Source organism: Pyrus communis, chromosome 15 (assembly GCF_041283825.1).
Source record: "Pyrus communis isolate YQ-2024b chromosome 15, ASM4128382v1, whole genome shotgun sequence".
Taxonomy (NCBI): domain Eukaryota; kingdom Viridiplantae; phylum Streptophyta; class Magnoliopsida; order Rosales; family Rosaceae; genus Pyrus; species Pyrus communis.
Window position 1 is genome coordinate 18,158,534 of NC_142579.1, and position 14,471 is coordinate 18,173,004.

At 36.4% G+C, this 14,471-nt stretch overlaps 1 protein-coding gene across 1 annotated transcript; it reads right to left on the minus strand.

Moving 5' to 3' along the window:
• Positions 1-3,903: 3,903 nt before the first annotated feature.
• Positions 3,904-8,736, minus strand: LOC137717231 (ABC transporter G family member 1-like). Its single transcript, XM_068456526.2, has 8 exons — positions 8,121-8,736; positions 6,374-6,453; positions 5,767-6,231; positions 5,595-5,681; positions 5,307-5,432; positions 5,003-5,194; positions 4,819-4,905; positions 3,904-4,721 (listed from the first exon to the last, which is right to left on the minus strand). The coding sequence occupies exons 1-8, from the start codon at positions 8,632-8,634 to the stop codon at positions 4,047-4,049; spliced, it is 2,226 nt and encodes a 741-aa protein (XP_068312627.2). The 5' UTR covers positions 8,635-8,736; the 3' UTR covers positions 3,904-4,046.
• Between the last annotated feature and the right edge of the window lie 5,735 nt (positions 8,737-14,471).

Below are 14,471 nucleotides of genomic sequence, written 5' to 3' on the forward strand. Positions count from 1 at the left end.
TTTTACAACAAAATCCGCAAAGAAAAGAAAAGGAAAAAAAAAAAAAAAAAAGTAAGGGGCTTTAAAAGTTCCAAAATATCAAAGGAAAGTACTTTTCCTTTCCAAAATACAAAAGGGAATCCTTCCAAAGCAAGGACAAGCCTTCAAGTTTCCCAAACCAAAGGGCAAAACACCCCCTTGGCCAAAAACCAAAAAAAAAAAAGGGAAAGGAAAAATGCAAATCCTACTTACCCAAGGACAAGCATTAAATCTTTCCAAAACCTTGAAGGAAATCACCAAAGCTTTCCAACATTTTGAAGGAAATCACCCTCATTATCAAAATGGAAGGAGATTCCTACCTAAGGAAGGAAAAGCATTTGTACCACAACCACAAGGAAAAAATCCAAGTCTCAAAATACCCCAAATGTATTTTGCCAAGAAAAAATTATGGAAAATCAATACGCACAATAAGTATGTGCCGATTTATCTATTTTCAAAATTTTCATTTCTTCCAAGATCAAACCTCTACAACCCTTGAAGAAAGTTAAAGTTTTCATTTCATTCAAGATCAAGCATCCATGGTCCTTGAAGAAAAATTTCATTTTCTTTCAAGATTAAGCCTCCACGGACGGCCCTTGAAGAAAAATTTCATTTTCACTCAAGATCAAACCTCTACGGCCCTTGAAGACATTTTCATTTCATTCAAGATTAACCATCTACAACCCTTGAAGAAATGTTTCGTCCAAGAAATACGCCTCAACGGCCCTTGACGAAATTCATCATTTCAATTCAAGAAATACGCCTCAATGGCCCTTGACGAAATTCATCATTTCAATTCAAGAAATACGCCTCAACGACCCTTGAAGAAATGTTTTTGTTCAAGACATACACCTTTACGGCCCTTGAAGAAGCAAACTAATTCAAGATCAAGTCTCAACGACCCTTGAGTTAGAACATTCACATTGCAGGACTTCAAAACACGTTTCCTACATGTGACAAACACATGCCTACAACGCGCCTTGAAGTGGGGGCATTTGCAGACATGTAAATTTCGTTGCATGCAAATGATGCATCATAAAGCTACACGTGGCATATGACTCATCACAAATGGACAAGTCATCAATCACATGTGACACAAAACAAGCAAAGAAAGCTCAAAACTTCCCCAAAATTCGGCCAAAAGGAAGAAATCTCCTTAAAATTGGCAAAGGGCCTAAATTGCTCCCAAAACTAGAAAGAAATCTAAAGTATCTTCACAAAACAAGCACGAATTGAAGATTGCTCGCAAAATAGGCAAGAAAACCCTATAGATTTCGGCCAAGCTAAGGAAAGTGGCTGAAATTAAGACACAATACATGCATGGACGAATCAAGACACAAATCAAAGCCAAATCCATCCAAAGGCAAGCTTTGAGAAGTCTATAAATACAAGATCCTCAAACAGGCATAAAGGTCAACAACTTCTACATTGAAGGGCCAAAATTCTCACAAAAGGAGAACCTCTGCCAAATCTTTGAAGACTAATACACTGCCAAAACTCTCTTCAAAGAACGTACAACCGAAGTCGAAGCTTTCTTTTGGCCACAACTGAAGCATTCCCTTGAAGAATCAACAAGCACTTGTGCCGATTCCTTCAAGACTTTGCTGCAAGCTTAAAACTTGTAACGACATTCGATTCAAGATCAAGTCGCCAAGACCCTTGAATCAACAAAATCCCACATCAACATCACCTTTGCCGCAGGTCATACACAAACCTAGGAGGTGAAGACTATCCACGCATTGTTTCAAGCTCAAAACTTGAAGCAATCGTTCAATCGTTTGTCCGAGATCAAGTCATCACGACCCTTAGATCAACAACCTACGCATCTACATCAAATTTGAAGATTGAATCAGAGGAAAATTGTAAACAGAGATTGTAACCTTACAAATTCATCAATACAAATCTACTTTGTACACGTGCTCTCGTTTCATTCATTATAGAATTTTCGTGTTTACATTCTCATCTAACTTAAAAATAATAATAAGTAAGAACCAATTCTAATGCCATATCCAAACGGTCCATTGAAAAAAGATTGGAATCAAAACAATTATATAAAAGATTTGATTTCTAATGCATTGAATGTGTAGTATAAATATTCAATGGAAAGTTATTTCTAAAGGTAAAGATTATAAATGAATTTATACCAAAAGGAAATTAAATTAAGGGTTAATCTTAGTTTACTACCCTGAAGTTTCTTGGTTTTTAACATTTAATACATGAATTTTTTTTCATCCCAGGTGGTACATAAAGTCATAATTTTGGGACACTTTCGTACATTTTTTAAGTTTTCTATTGAATCAGCCGTTAATTGGTGACGTGGTGCTCACATGGACAGTGACTAGGCTCCACGTGTTTAGGGGCCCATATAAATATTAAAAAATTAATTTTTTTTTGAAACAAAAAAAATTTAAAAAAAAATGTTTTTGGGTTGTCCCCTACCTCAACCCCTGACCCCCTTCCTCCCTTTTCTCATTTACATGCCGAAACGGGAAATCAGCTCCGCCGTGGAAAGGGTACAAAAAATCACAATGTTCCTTGTCATCGTGTTCGAATCCTTCGGCGGAAAGGGAGGCTTATCTAAATGGGACACGTCTTCTCCAGCCCGTCATCCTTATAAAATTTGACCTGTCAGTCTTCGATTTGTTGACTCAGAAAAACATAGCGGTTTCGAATCCAGGCAACCAATACACGTATAACAATCTCTCAAGCTAGACCATGCAGTAGCCTTTGCTGTCGTATTTGAACATGAATCTGAGGCAATCGTTTCTCACCATGCATCTCGATTCGCAGACGTTGAAATTGACGGCGGGCCAATTTATCTGGTTAGACCCGCCCGTGTTCCCTAAATTCGTGAGCTTAATTTTCCTTTCGCACCCTCTATCTTTAATTCCGTCGGCAGATTCTCTAAATCCTGGTGGGCACATGCAGTAAGAGGAGCTCAAACCGTCGTTGACGCAGATGGCGCTCAGCTCGCACGTGCGGTGGACTTTGCACAATTTGTACCTGGCTTGCCAGACAATGTTCCATTGCCGCAGACTGAGATTGAAGCTGTAAATTCTGAAATTCCCATAGTTGTCAATCGTCAGTCTTCAAGATTGATTTAGGCCGAAATCGGAGGCGATTAACGACTCGCTGTTTGCTTGCTGCACTTTGCCTTCGGAGTCCAGAGGCTGGAAAGCGTTGCTGAAACTCTGATAGACGTCAGTGTCATTGAAGAATAAATTACTCACGTTGACGACGCTGAACTTGTCATTGTTGGAGAGGAGGGTGAAATTAGCTCTGGTCATGCTCTGGTTCGGCAACATGGTGCAGTGGGGAAGGCGAAGCTCTTCCATTTGTCGTAAATTAAGTTTTCGTCATTGTGGAGGAGGAGTCTGGTGGTGTCTGGGTTCGAAGAAGAAGGTCATGGGGTTGAGGTAGGGGATATCCCATAAACTTTTTTTTTTTTAATTTTTTTTAATATTTATGTGGGCCCCTATGGCACGTGAGCGCCGCATCACCAGTTAACGGCTCATTTAATAGCAAACTTAATGAATGTATGAAATTGTCCCAAAATTATGACTTTATGTACTACTCTGGGATGAAAAAAACTTCATGTATTAAATGTTGCAAACCAAGAAACTTCAGAGTAGTAAACTAAGATTAACCCTTAAATTAAATAAAAGAATCAAATTTAATTTTGAATTAAAACAAATATAAACAACAAGGGTACTTTAAGATGAGAATGTGTTTTGAAATACCACTTAAAATTTCAACAACGGTCACGATTAAACCATATTAACGTCTTGTTCACATCTTGTATTGACTTCTTTAAAGAAAGAAAAAAGTGAGAAAGGAGGGGAGGGGAGTGGAGGGCAATCGACTGGATTCCAACTCCTCCATATATTATACTTTGTAAAATAAATTTCGTATATTTTCTTTCTGGTAAAGTCCATTCAACCATAGCTGGAATACACGTACATATATAATACATTCAAACAATGTTCTATTTAGTGCTACAAATTAACAAAAACACACTACAAGTTTGCTTAATCTGAGGGCATGGAGGATGGATTTTCTGTGATCTGTTTCGAGTGCTTCGGAGTAGCAACTATGAGAGCTTTGATGATTGGTACAACCTTTTCTGTGAACTTCATGATTCCCAGAAACATGAGCCTGTAAACTATTACCATTCCAAACAAAATGGCAAGATCGACCCACTTGGAGTATCCCATCTGCACTTGCCAAACGCTTCGTAAAATTTCTTCGCCATTAATTGTTGACGGTCCTTCTGCTTGATTGTTTGGGAATGTCAGTCCTTCAAACTCGTTTTTGTAGAATCCTTCATTTGCGTACTTGTGGAATGCAATGTAGTACATTGGATATCTCCAGAAGGGCTTAGGGAGGTCATTGGGTAGTCGGAAGAAACCTCCGTTCAGCATCATTACTCCTTGAATTCCAGCACCGGTGATAATTCCCATGAGGAAATCTGGCACAATGCTTGCGACAATCATCATTAGGCTCTCGACCAACATCATGGTGACAAAGAGTAGCAATGCAAAATAGGCAAAGTGATCAAAGCTCTTTTGAAGACCGACAAGGTAGTAGGCTATTGCTCCGGGAATTAGAGAGATGATGAGCAAGTATGGAATGGAGGAAAATGTGTTTCCAACAACAAATGCTGAAACACCATAGTGCCCGTTCAATCTCTCTCGCCCGAAGATCTGGTTCGTGAGACAAATAAAAGGCGGTCAGATCACCAACAATGCTTATTAGATGCAATGCTCACAAAATAAGGAATGATCCAACAAACTGACAAACCTTCATGTCTTCTACAAAAGAAGGGAATCCACCTATTGCCATGAAAGTTAAGAATGCTCCAACAAACATAAGCATCGAACCTCTCGCCTGAAAATTCGGTCATTTTTGGAGCTATTAAATTAGTATTGGCTAATGTTTTGCATGACAGTAGAGAAATATATCAGTGAAATCTTCGGTGAATTACCTGTATGGAGCCAAAGGTGGAGCCGATGTCGTGAAAGATAGTGCCTACGCATAAACACAAGGCAATGTAAATTGCAAGGCGAAGCCAGTAGTAGCCTAGATCGCGATACATGTTCACAAACGATCTCCTTGTGAGAACAAGGCATTGGGTTATGAAGCTGGCTTGACTTCCCTTCTCTAGAGTTCCACCTTTCTACAATACAAAAGAAAAGCGCAGTAAGTAGTATTCGCTAACCTTTTTTCTTTTTTGGTTTGTATGCTTTCGATCAGCTCATAATACTTTAATTGAGTGATAGATGGTTTACCTGTTGGGAAATATTAGCTACCTGCAGCTGAACTTGCTGGTTAATATTTGAATCCTTGTATGATTGTATGAGAATATTAATTGCTTCTTCTGTGCTTGTTTTGCCACCAAGCCCTTGTTCGATATCCTAATATCAAGGGCTCCAGGTAAGTTTTCGTAGTTTGAGTTTCCATATTTTTATCATATGAAGATAACTAATTAGTTTTCCTATCAAGATATATATATTTTTTTTTTTTTTGGGTATCAAAAAGTTGAAATATAGCAAGTAGATTGTTCTGAGAAGACTTACAACATCAAAATCCTTGTTGATAGTTCTAAGGTAGTGATCTGATGGGTTTCTCAGAGTCGGGCATGGGAATCCATTTGAAGCAAAAAACTGCACCATTCGGATTGGTTCTATTGCTTAATCGCTCGTATGTAAGAAGTAAACAAGTTTATGCTGATGAGAGTTCAAAGCTTACTTGTTCTGCCATTGAAGCAGGGCCAAAGTAGACTGTCCTACCAGAGGAGAGTAGGCAAAGATTTTGGAAAAGATCGAAAACCTCACTGCTAGGTTGATGAATCGATGCAATAACTGTCCTTCCATCACGGTGAGCTAGCTTAACAATGCGGTTAATGACATGGTAAGACGCTGCACTGTCTAGGCCACTAGTAGGCTCATCAAGGAAGAGAAGCTTCGGGCGAGTCAAGATTTCAATGCAAATGCTAACTCTTCTTTTCTGGCCACCGCTAAGTCCTTTTATGCTCCAACCTCCAATTCTTGTGTCCATGGAGTCTTGCAACCCCATCTCCCTTATCGTCATCTCCGCTCTTTCCTTCTTTTCTGCTTGGGACATGGAGTCGGGCAGTTGCAGCCGCGCCGAGTAATATACAGCTTCCCTTACTGTTAATGTTGTCATTAGAGTGTCGTCTTGAGTCACGTACGCCTATATCATCGAGAAATCAAACATAGGAACTATTACTTCTTAAAATAAATAGAAATTATGACATTAAAATGAGGAAGTGATGCATTATATATGTGAGTGATGAGATTGTACATCTTCATATATGTTCCTTCATTTTTCTTACCGATGTTCCAAAAGTAAGTGTTTCTTTACGGCCATTGATTAAGATCTCCCCGGTCTGCTGTGTGTTTGAACTTAGCCTTCCTGCAATATTTAAACATTTTTATGGTATTATGTACTTTGTTCTACAAATCCCTGTGGCGCTAAGCGGCTGACCATTGTCCCGATTAATGCCTAGACGTTTAAAAATTAAGAAATGATGCCTAGGCCTATTGAGGTGCCCACTTAGGCACTTGCCTAGCGCGCCTAGACCTGCCTAGGCATCTGTCTAGGTTGCAATTCACTTAGATAGAAAACATATAATTTTTATTTTGCATTTTATTTTTTCCAATAAATTGTAATAGACTTATTAAATACTTAAATGAACACACATTATATGTTTGTTCCCATGTTTTCATTATGTTCCAATAGCTAATAATATATATGTCATTTTATTTTGTATTTTATGATGAAATTATATATATTTTAATTATAAACAAATATTTATTTACACAAACTATAATAGATTTAATTAAATTCATCTAGTCTACCTAGGTGTCTGCCTAGACCCCACCTAGCCGCCTAAGCGCTAAGCTCCAACCCGCTGCCCAACTAGCACTTGGCGTCTTTTAGAACCTTGATTATATATCTTAATCAGAGCTCTGACTTTATCAGAATTTTCACATAGCAGAATGGCTGCTCCTTTTTTTTTTTATTTTTTTTTTATGGGAAATTAGCCATTTTAGACAGATTTCGAACAGGTTGTTCCGAAATAAAAAGATATAAGTGGCTTTCAAAATGGTTGTGCCGAAATAGAAACTTTTAGAATATGAAAAGACAAAGAAATCCATGCTTTTAAGCCCCCTTCCGCTCTCTCTCCTCCCTGCGTTCATGCTCCAGACATCTCTCTCTCTTCCCAGATTTTAGAGCAGTGACTAATTGAATTTCACTGCAGACCAAAATTGGAGAAACGAAAGGATTAGGATCCTCTCCTGAGCACAGGATGAGAATCCTCCTGATCAAAGAATATCGGTCGTTGAATGAAAATTCAACGGTTATAATTATTATAACTTTAAGTAGATCCTCTATTTGTAGCTGTTAGATTTTCATCCAACTGTCCACACTTCTTGATTAGGAGAATCCTCACATTGGACTCAGAAGAGGATCCAAATCCGAAACGAAAGAGATTTAGAGGAAGTGTATCCAGTAGCAAAAAGGCACCAAAACAAAATCTATATTTTGTCAGGTTTCCAACTTAATCACCTACTATTACAATACTAAATATTAGGTTTCATCTACAAATGATCTAAGTGATATTAAAGTAAAAACTCACATATATTAATTGTATACTATTTTACATGTGATCGATATAGAATCATATTCTCCAACAATTTCAACTTGCCCTTCCCTAAAATTAGAAGCCTCTTTACACAGTTACACATGACAAACAAGAAAGAACATATGAAATCAAAGAAATAAATGAATTTTTTTCCCATCATTTGGATTTAAAATTTGTTTTGTGATCTGTTATATAAAGTTGGTCAGTTTTTCATAAAAATTATATTGAAAAATAGGCTGAAATGAAGATTTTACCCTTTCAAAGTTGAAATGATAAAAATCCAATAATATATGGATAAAATATTAGTGACATAATCCATTAAATATTAACGATAACTTGGCAAGATCTAACAAATGGTCATTTCTTCTTCTGAGATTTGTATTTTCATCATTTCAGCCAATCTCCAAAAGAGTTATACATAGTTCAGAGTTACCTGCCAAAGCATCCAAAAGGGTAGATTTGCCAGAGCCAGAAGGACCCATGATAGCCAACATCTCACCAGGTTGAGCATACCCTGTAACCTCCTGCAAGATCATTCTCTGCCCATTTTTCCCATCAGCTACACCAACCCACAGGTCCTTCCATGTCAAAGACACTCCCTTCCTTTTCGACCCGATTTCGACATCATCAATACCATCAACACTACTTTGATGATCATTTCCGCAACTCAGCTTTGCAACAGATTCCAGTCTCAGAGGCGGAGCTTCACGAACGTCCTTACCGGAGTTCGAAGCCAAACCGCCTTTAAACTCAATGTGGAACGGAAAAATTCTGTCCATGCTGGAGCAGGACAAGGATATGTTCCCACCATCATCATCTTCTTCTGCAGAATCTCTGGTTTGTTGCCTTTGCATATGATCATCTTCTGATGACAATAATGTTCTTGTTGGGCTTGGACTTGGTGTCCATCTTGGAGCACTACTTTTAGCCAAAGAATTCAACTCCATGGCAATGGATGGATGTTAAGGTGGTGCAGGTTTTTGCACTAATATATATATCCAACTAGTCGTATTAAAAGTTATTCAAACCTTACAACTTCAAATAGATTAATGAAATCCTAGCTACCTTGTTCAATTGGGTGAATAAAATAATTAAATTAATGCTTGACCAATTTTTGAGCCTTGCCTATCTAGCAGAGTTTTTTTATGTGCTACAGATTATATGATGAAGGTGGACACTTTTTCTTCTTTTGTTTTTTTATCCATGTTATAAAAAATAATACTGAGTGCCATCGGCAAAGAAAATCTTTGACCTACTTTCATATATAAATTATATAATAACACAATGCTACGTTTATTTCAATGACGGATTTTGTTCAATTTATATCCGTTATAAACATATGTTAAATCGTTATACGTAAGTTATAAACGTTGATTTCAGGACCAATCATTTATATGTATCATTGAAGAAAAATTGTATAATAATGTTATAGAGATAACCCTTTAATGCCCTATCTATCCTTTCAACTTGAGGTGGGGTTCCTGCATCCCCCTTATAAATGCATGAATTTTATTGGATGAACAGTACATGTTTATCGCACTTGAATGCTAACGCCCGTCTCCTTTGTATACATTTGTCGTTAACACGTGTCACTCCTTTAGGATTACATAGATGAACAGACAAAAATGATCCACGTGCATGTGGGAAACTGACTACAGCATTTCTTATAATGGGCTAAGCTTTGGTGTTAGATTGAGTTTTCACTTTGATTTTTGTGTTTAATTAGTGTATTAGTACGAAATTATGAATATACACAGTTTCATTAACATGCATGTGAAAGAGAACGGCCTCTAAAATCTTAACCAAGTAAAATCAAGTGGGAAAAAGTCCGGTCAAGGAAAGAAGCCTCACGTAGTACTAAAGCAAAAACTAACCAACGTTTACAGACCTTTTATGTGTACATTGCATCAGCCATGGCAGCCCCCGAATCCATTCGAAACGACAGACCACTTGCGTGTATTCTTAATAATGTAGCTTAGTTTGCCAATCCACACACTGTATGTAAGCAACGACCATCGACCCTTTTGATTGTTGCTTAGTTTGCAAGTCTGAAATGATTTTGACTTTCAAAACCAAATATAAAACAAAGATTGAGAACATGGTAAGTTGGCTGGCTTGTTTTATCATAATAAGTTGTTGTTTTACTATAATAATTAAGGCGGCTTTGAATTTGAACGACGTTTCCAACAAAGCATGCATCCACAAGTTGCGACTAATTTTTTTTTTTGTTTTCAAGCGAACCTCGGCGGAAGGTGCTGAGTTTTGATGGGTCGATCAAAGAAAGTTATACTTAATTAGGGGGACATGAATTTTATTCCTCTTATTACAAGGAAGATGAAAAAACAAAATGTGAGGCTATTCATACATTCATTTTTATCTCTTACAAATCCTCTTAATTTCCAGCTGTCGAATCGAATGATTGAAGAAGATCAAAGGGTGTATGAAAAGTAAAAATGAGTGTGTGGATGCATTACCTAAAACAAAAAAATAAAGTAAAAGTGGAGGAACATAAACCTGATCCTCCTGAAAACAAAAAAAAAAAAAAAAAAAATTACAAGAAAAAGAAGGGGGCATAGAACCTAACCCTCTAAAACAAAGTCTAAGTATTACGGTCTAGTAGTATTTCTCTTCACTTATAAATGAGAGGTCGTAGGTTTGATTCTCGCCAAAGACAAATTTGAACCACATTATTGCTAGCTCATTGTGAAGTTTAGCCCACTCCCCCCACCTCCTTAGTATAGATAATATTGTTTGCTAAAAAAAATGCCTAAAATATAGAAACCTAGAAAACAAACTTTGAACACACCAAGGGCACATTTACATAAGGGTAATCGGCATCAAGAAACGAAATTGAATTTCGATTACGGAACACTCCAGTGTTTACCAAATTTAAGGGAATCAAAATTTAGTGGGTCCCACACAAATTTTGGAATTCAATTCCGAAATGTGGAGGAATTGGACTCCTAACAATTCGATGGTATTTGGATTCCGGATGATTGAGGGGATGCGGAATCCATTTTTCATACCCATTGTGACATCGCATAAAAGTTAAAATTCCAAAGAAACCCAAGCTCTCATTATCCCTCTCCTTCTCCCTCACCACTGTTGCACATCCCTTGCCTTTCCCAGGGCACAGACCTAGCCACCATCATCTTCCACAACAATTAAACCACAAAGATAGATCAAACCACACCAAGAAGAACCTTGCTGCAATTTTAGTAGGTAATCAAGGTTGTCTTTTTGGAGGGAGGGAGCATGAAGGGTTCTTCGCAAAAGGTGGGGTGGATCTGACATACAAAAAAAAAAAAAAAAAAAGGAATAATGAAGAATAAAGAAGTTTTACTAAAAAATAAAAAAGAAAGTTGTTCTCTCTACTAAAAATAAAAAAATGATGGGCTTTGGCCTTTTTTCATCAAAAAAAAAAATGAAAGATTTAAAAGTTTTATTAAAAATAATTAGCATATAAAATAGATTAGTTCAACTAGGGGTATTTTAGTAATCATATTAGTTTTCATTTCGATTCATAAGAATTAGTAAACAGTTTATATAGATCAATGTATTTCTTACTCCGATTCCAGACAGCTTTAGTAAACAACTTTAACAGGAATCTGATTATGGTTCCACCTCATTCCAATTCCTCCTTAATCCAATTCCTCTCAATTTGATTACAGATTAGTAAACGCGCTCCAAATACAGAATATTAGGAAAATAATCAAATCACACATCATGAGAGAAAGATTGACATGTCAACTGAGATTCACACTAATTTGAAAATCGAAAACCAGGTAAGCCAAGAAAATATGTATGTAGTGAAGCTAGAATTGTTGACAGAGGTGAAGCATGCCGCACCAAGGTTGAGAAAGGCAAGCCCATGTTAGCAAAGCTATCCGCAACAACATTCCTTTTCCAGTAAATGTGAAAGCAGTAAAAAGTCATCATCCTGAAGCGAGCCAAAAAAGTAAACCATTGTGTATGAAGAGGCCATGGAATTATCACATCCCAACCAAAGCATATGCCAACTCCTCTGATACGCAAAATCAACACCAAGAACTCCTAATAATTCCACAAAAAGGAATTACAATGACCAATACCTTGACAAAATCCACCAAGAAATTGACCATGCCAATCCTTAACCCCTCACGCAGTAAGACTAGGATTCCCTTAGCCAAACTATCAATGTTATTAGGTTGACAAATTGGCAACATATTTAGTTTGGTTAAACATTGGTGGAGTCGTAAAACAGTCAGTTTTGGAGTACCTTCAATTTGGTTAAACAACGCTACTAATATTTTGGTTGGTTATTTATCTCAAGTCTCAGCCTGTGAATAATCTACAATTCTTTCGCTTAAAGAGGTCACTTCATTAGCCTTTCCAACGAAGTGAGGCGGTCTATGAAGTTACTCACAAGTGCATTTTAGAGTTCGGTACCTTTATCGTAAGGATGCTCATTTCCTCTAATTATTTTTGTTCATACAACATGATTCCGGTTCGGTGCACCTATATTTTCAGAAATATAGTTAAAGTGGCCGAACCTGGTGCATAAGATTGAATTTTGTACATAGCTTTGTCTTCGGTTTTTAAAACTTAAGGCCGAGAATGTTTCTTCCTTGGCTAAAGCCGTTCGGTACAAAAATCAGCAACGCAGTTCATCACCACACCACGACATTCATCTCATTTGTATGATCGAGTTTGGTTGCGAATTGGCACGCCCACATCAACAAAATGATGTAGTTAGTTGGAAAGGGATCCTCTTCGGATCCATTCCACCAAATCCTCCCTATCAACTAATCGGGGCCTTTGAAATTTGATCCAACGGCTAAAAACAGGGGTCCACTATAAAAGTTATAATAACTTTATCCGTTGGATCAAATTTTAAGGGCATAGATTGATTGATGGGGAAGATTTAGTGGAAGGGATCAGAAGAGAATCCATTTCCCAGTTAGGTCAATATTAGTCAGTCTGCGTGCCACATAAGTCTTGTAGTTCTTTCTTGGGTTTTCCCCTGACTTTTATATGAATCTCTATTTGATAAAATATATATATATATATATATATATATATATATATATTACTCATGGGTTTTGCACATGATTCTATCTTATTAACCAGAAATTTATTTCAACTAATTGTTTATTATATTTAGAGTACCGAACCGTATTTTCATAATATTGAAAAAGGGTTGTGATTTTCACACACCCTTAACAACTTTTCCCACACCCATCTATATTTTTTAATACTTAATTGGTATCCTACTATTTAATCTTCCATATATACCTCTCCCTATTTAATCTTTCATTAATTACCATAAAAAGTAGTATGAAGGGTATATATGGAAGATTAAATAATATGATATCAATTAAGTATTAAAAAATAGAAAAGGATGTGAGAAAAGTAGTTAAGAGTGTGTGAAAATCACAACCCATTGAAAAATCTCTCCTTATTAACCAATTACATGCAATTGCCCATAATTTACCATACATATTAAATTGAAATAAAGATATTTGCTTCTTTCGGGCCTAGACAAGGAAAAGTCTACTATCCTTTTTGGTTCTTTCAAATGGAGGATGATTGTCTCTCATTCTGTTCTCTCTCGCCTTCTCCTTTTTTTTCTTCTATTTAAACAGTTATAGTTAAGTTACGTTAATATTTTATATTAATTTTTTTTTATATAGAGACAATAAGACAAAAAACAAAGTGTTTGAGGAGAGGAGGAAAGAGGGGGAGAATAGAAAGGGAGAGAAGTATGAAGAAGCATGGGACAAACGACAAGTCGCTAAAAGACCCCGAAGTAAGGCCATCTCCAATGAAGAGAATTAAAGGTTCAAAAACCAAAAAATAGCTTGATTTGTCCAAAAAATCATCTTCAACCGATGACTATGCTATAATTTTTATAAAGCCCATAAGACCATTATTTAGTCAAAAAGGAATCAGGTTAGTCAAATGTAGCCCTCTCTTAACCTTTTTGGGCGATCAACTTTTTGATTCCAATAATTGATTCAAATTTAACGGTTAAATTTAAAAACATTTAACGATAGTTTAATTAAATTAATCAATAAATTTTAAGTATAAATTTAAAACTAATAAATTATTAAGATGGCTAGGTTTAACCATTTGATTAGAAATGATACATGAGTATAATCTAAGACTGTTTATATAAAAATAATTTTTTATAACGTTATAATTTTAGACATCACTATGTTTAGCCTTTTCAAAGATGGCTTAAGAGGAGCTTCATCACGGAGTACAAACAAGACAACTCACCCGAGACATACACTTCACTTCCCATCTCTGACACTCCGACGTCAATCATACCCTGTTGTCCCACTGTTCTCCATTTTTATAATAAAAACGAGCTCACCACACCCACGAATCACATCCCTCCACGTGACAGCCTAGGGTAGACGCCAAAGGCAATGAGGGTTGCCACATTTTCACTCCTCTTCACATAATTGCAAGCAACCAAGAAAAGTCTTATCCTACTCCAAACATTGCGGTCTATAGTAGTAAGAGATGAAGCTTTTTATTGTAGAGATAGATTGTCAGCCTTTCTATTTTCATATTCTTTTCATGCTTTGTTGTTTGTGTAGTCACGGTTAAATCACGTCAATATTTTATATTCTTATTACTTTTTATTTTATTATTTTAATAAAAAATTAATATAAAATATTAACGTAACTTAACCTTGATCACACATCACAAGAAAGTATTTGAAGATTATGGAAATAGAAGGTGAGATAATCCACCTCTTTTTATTAACATAATAAAATTTTGAATAATAATTGCA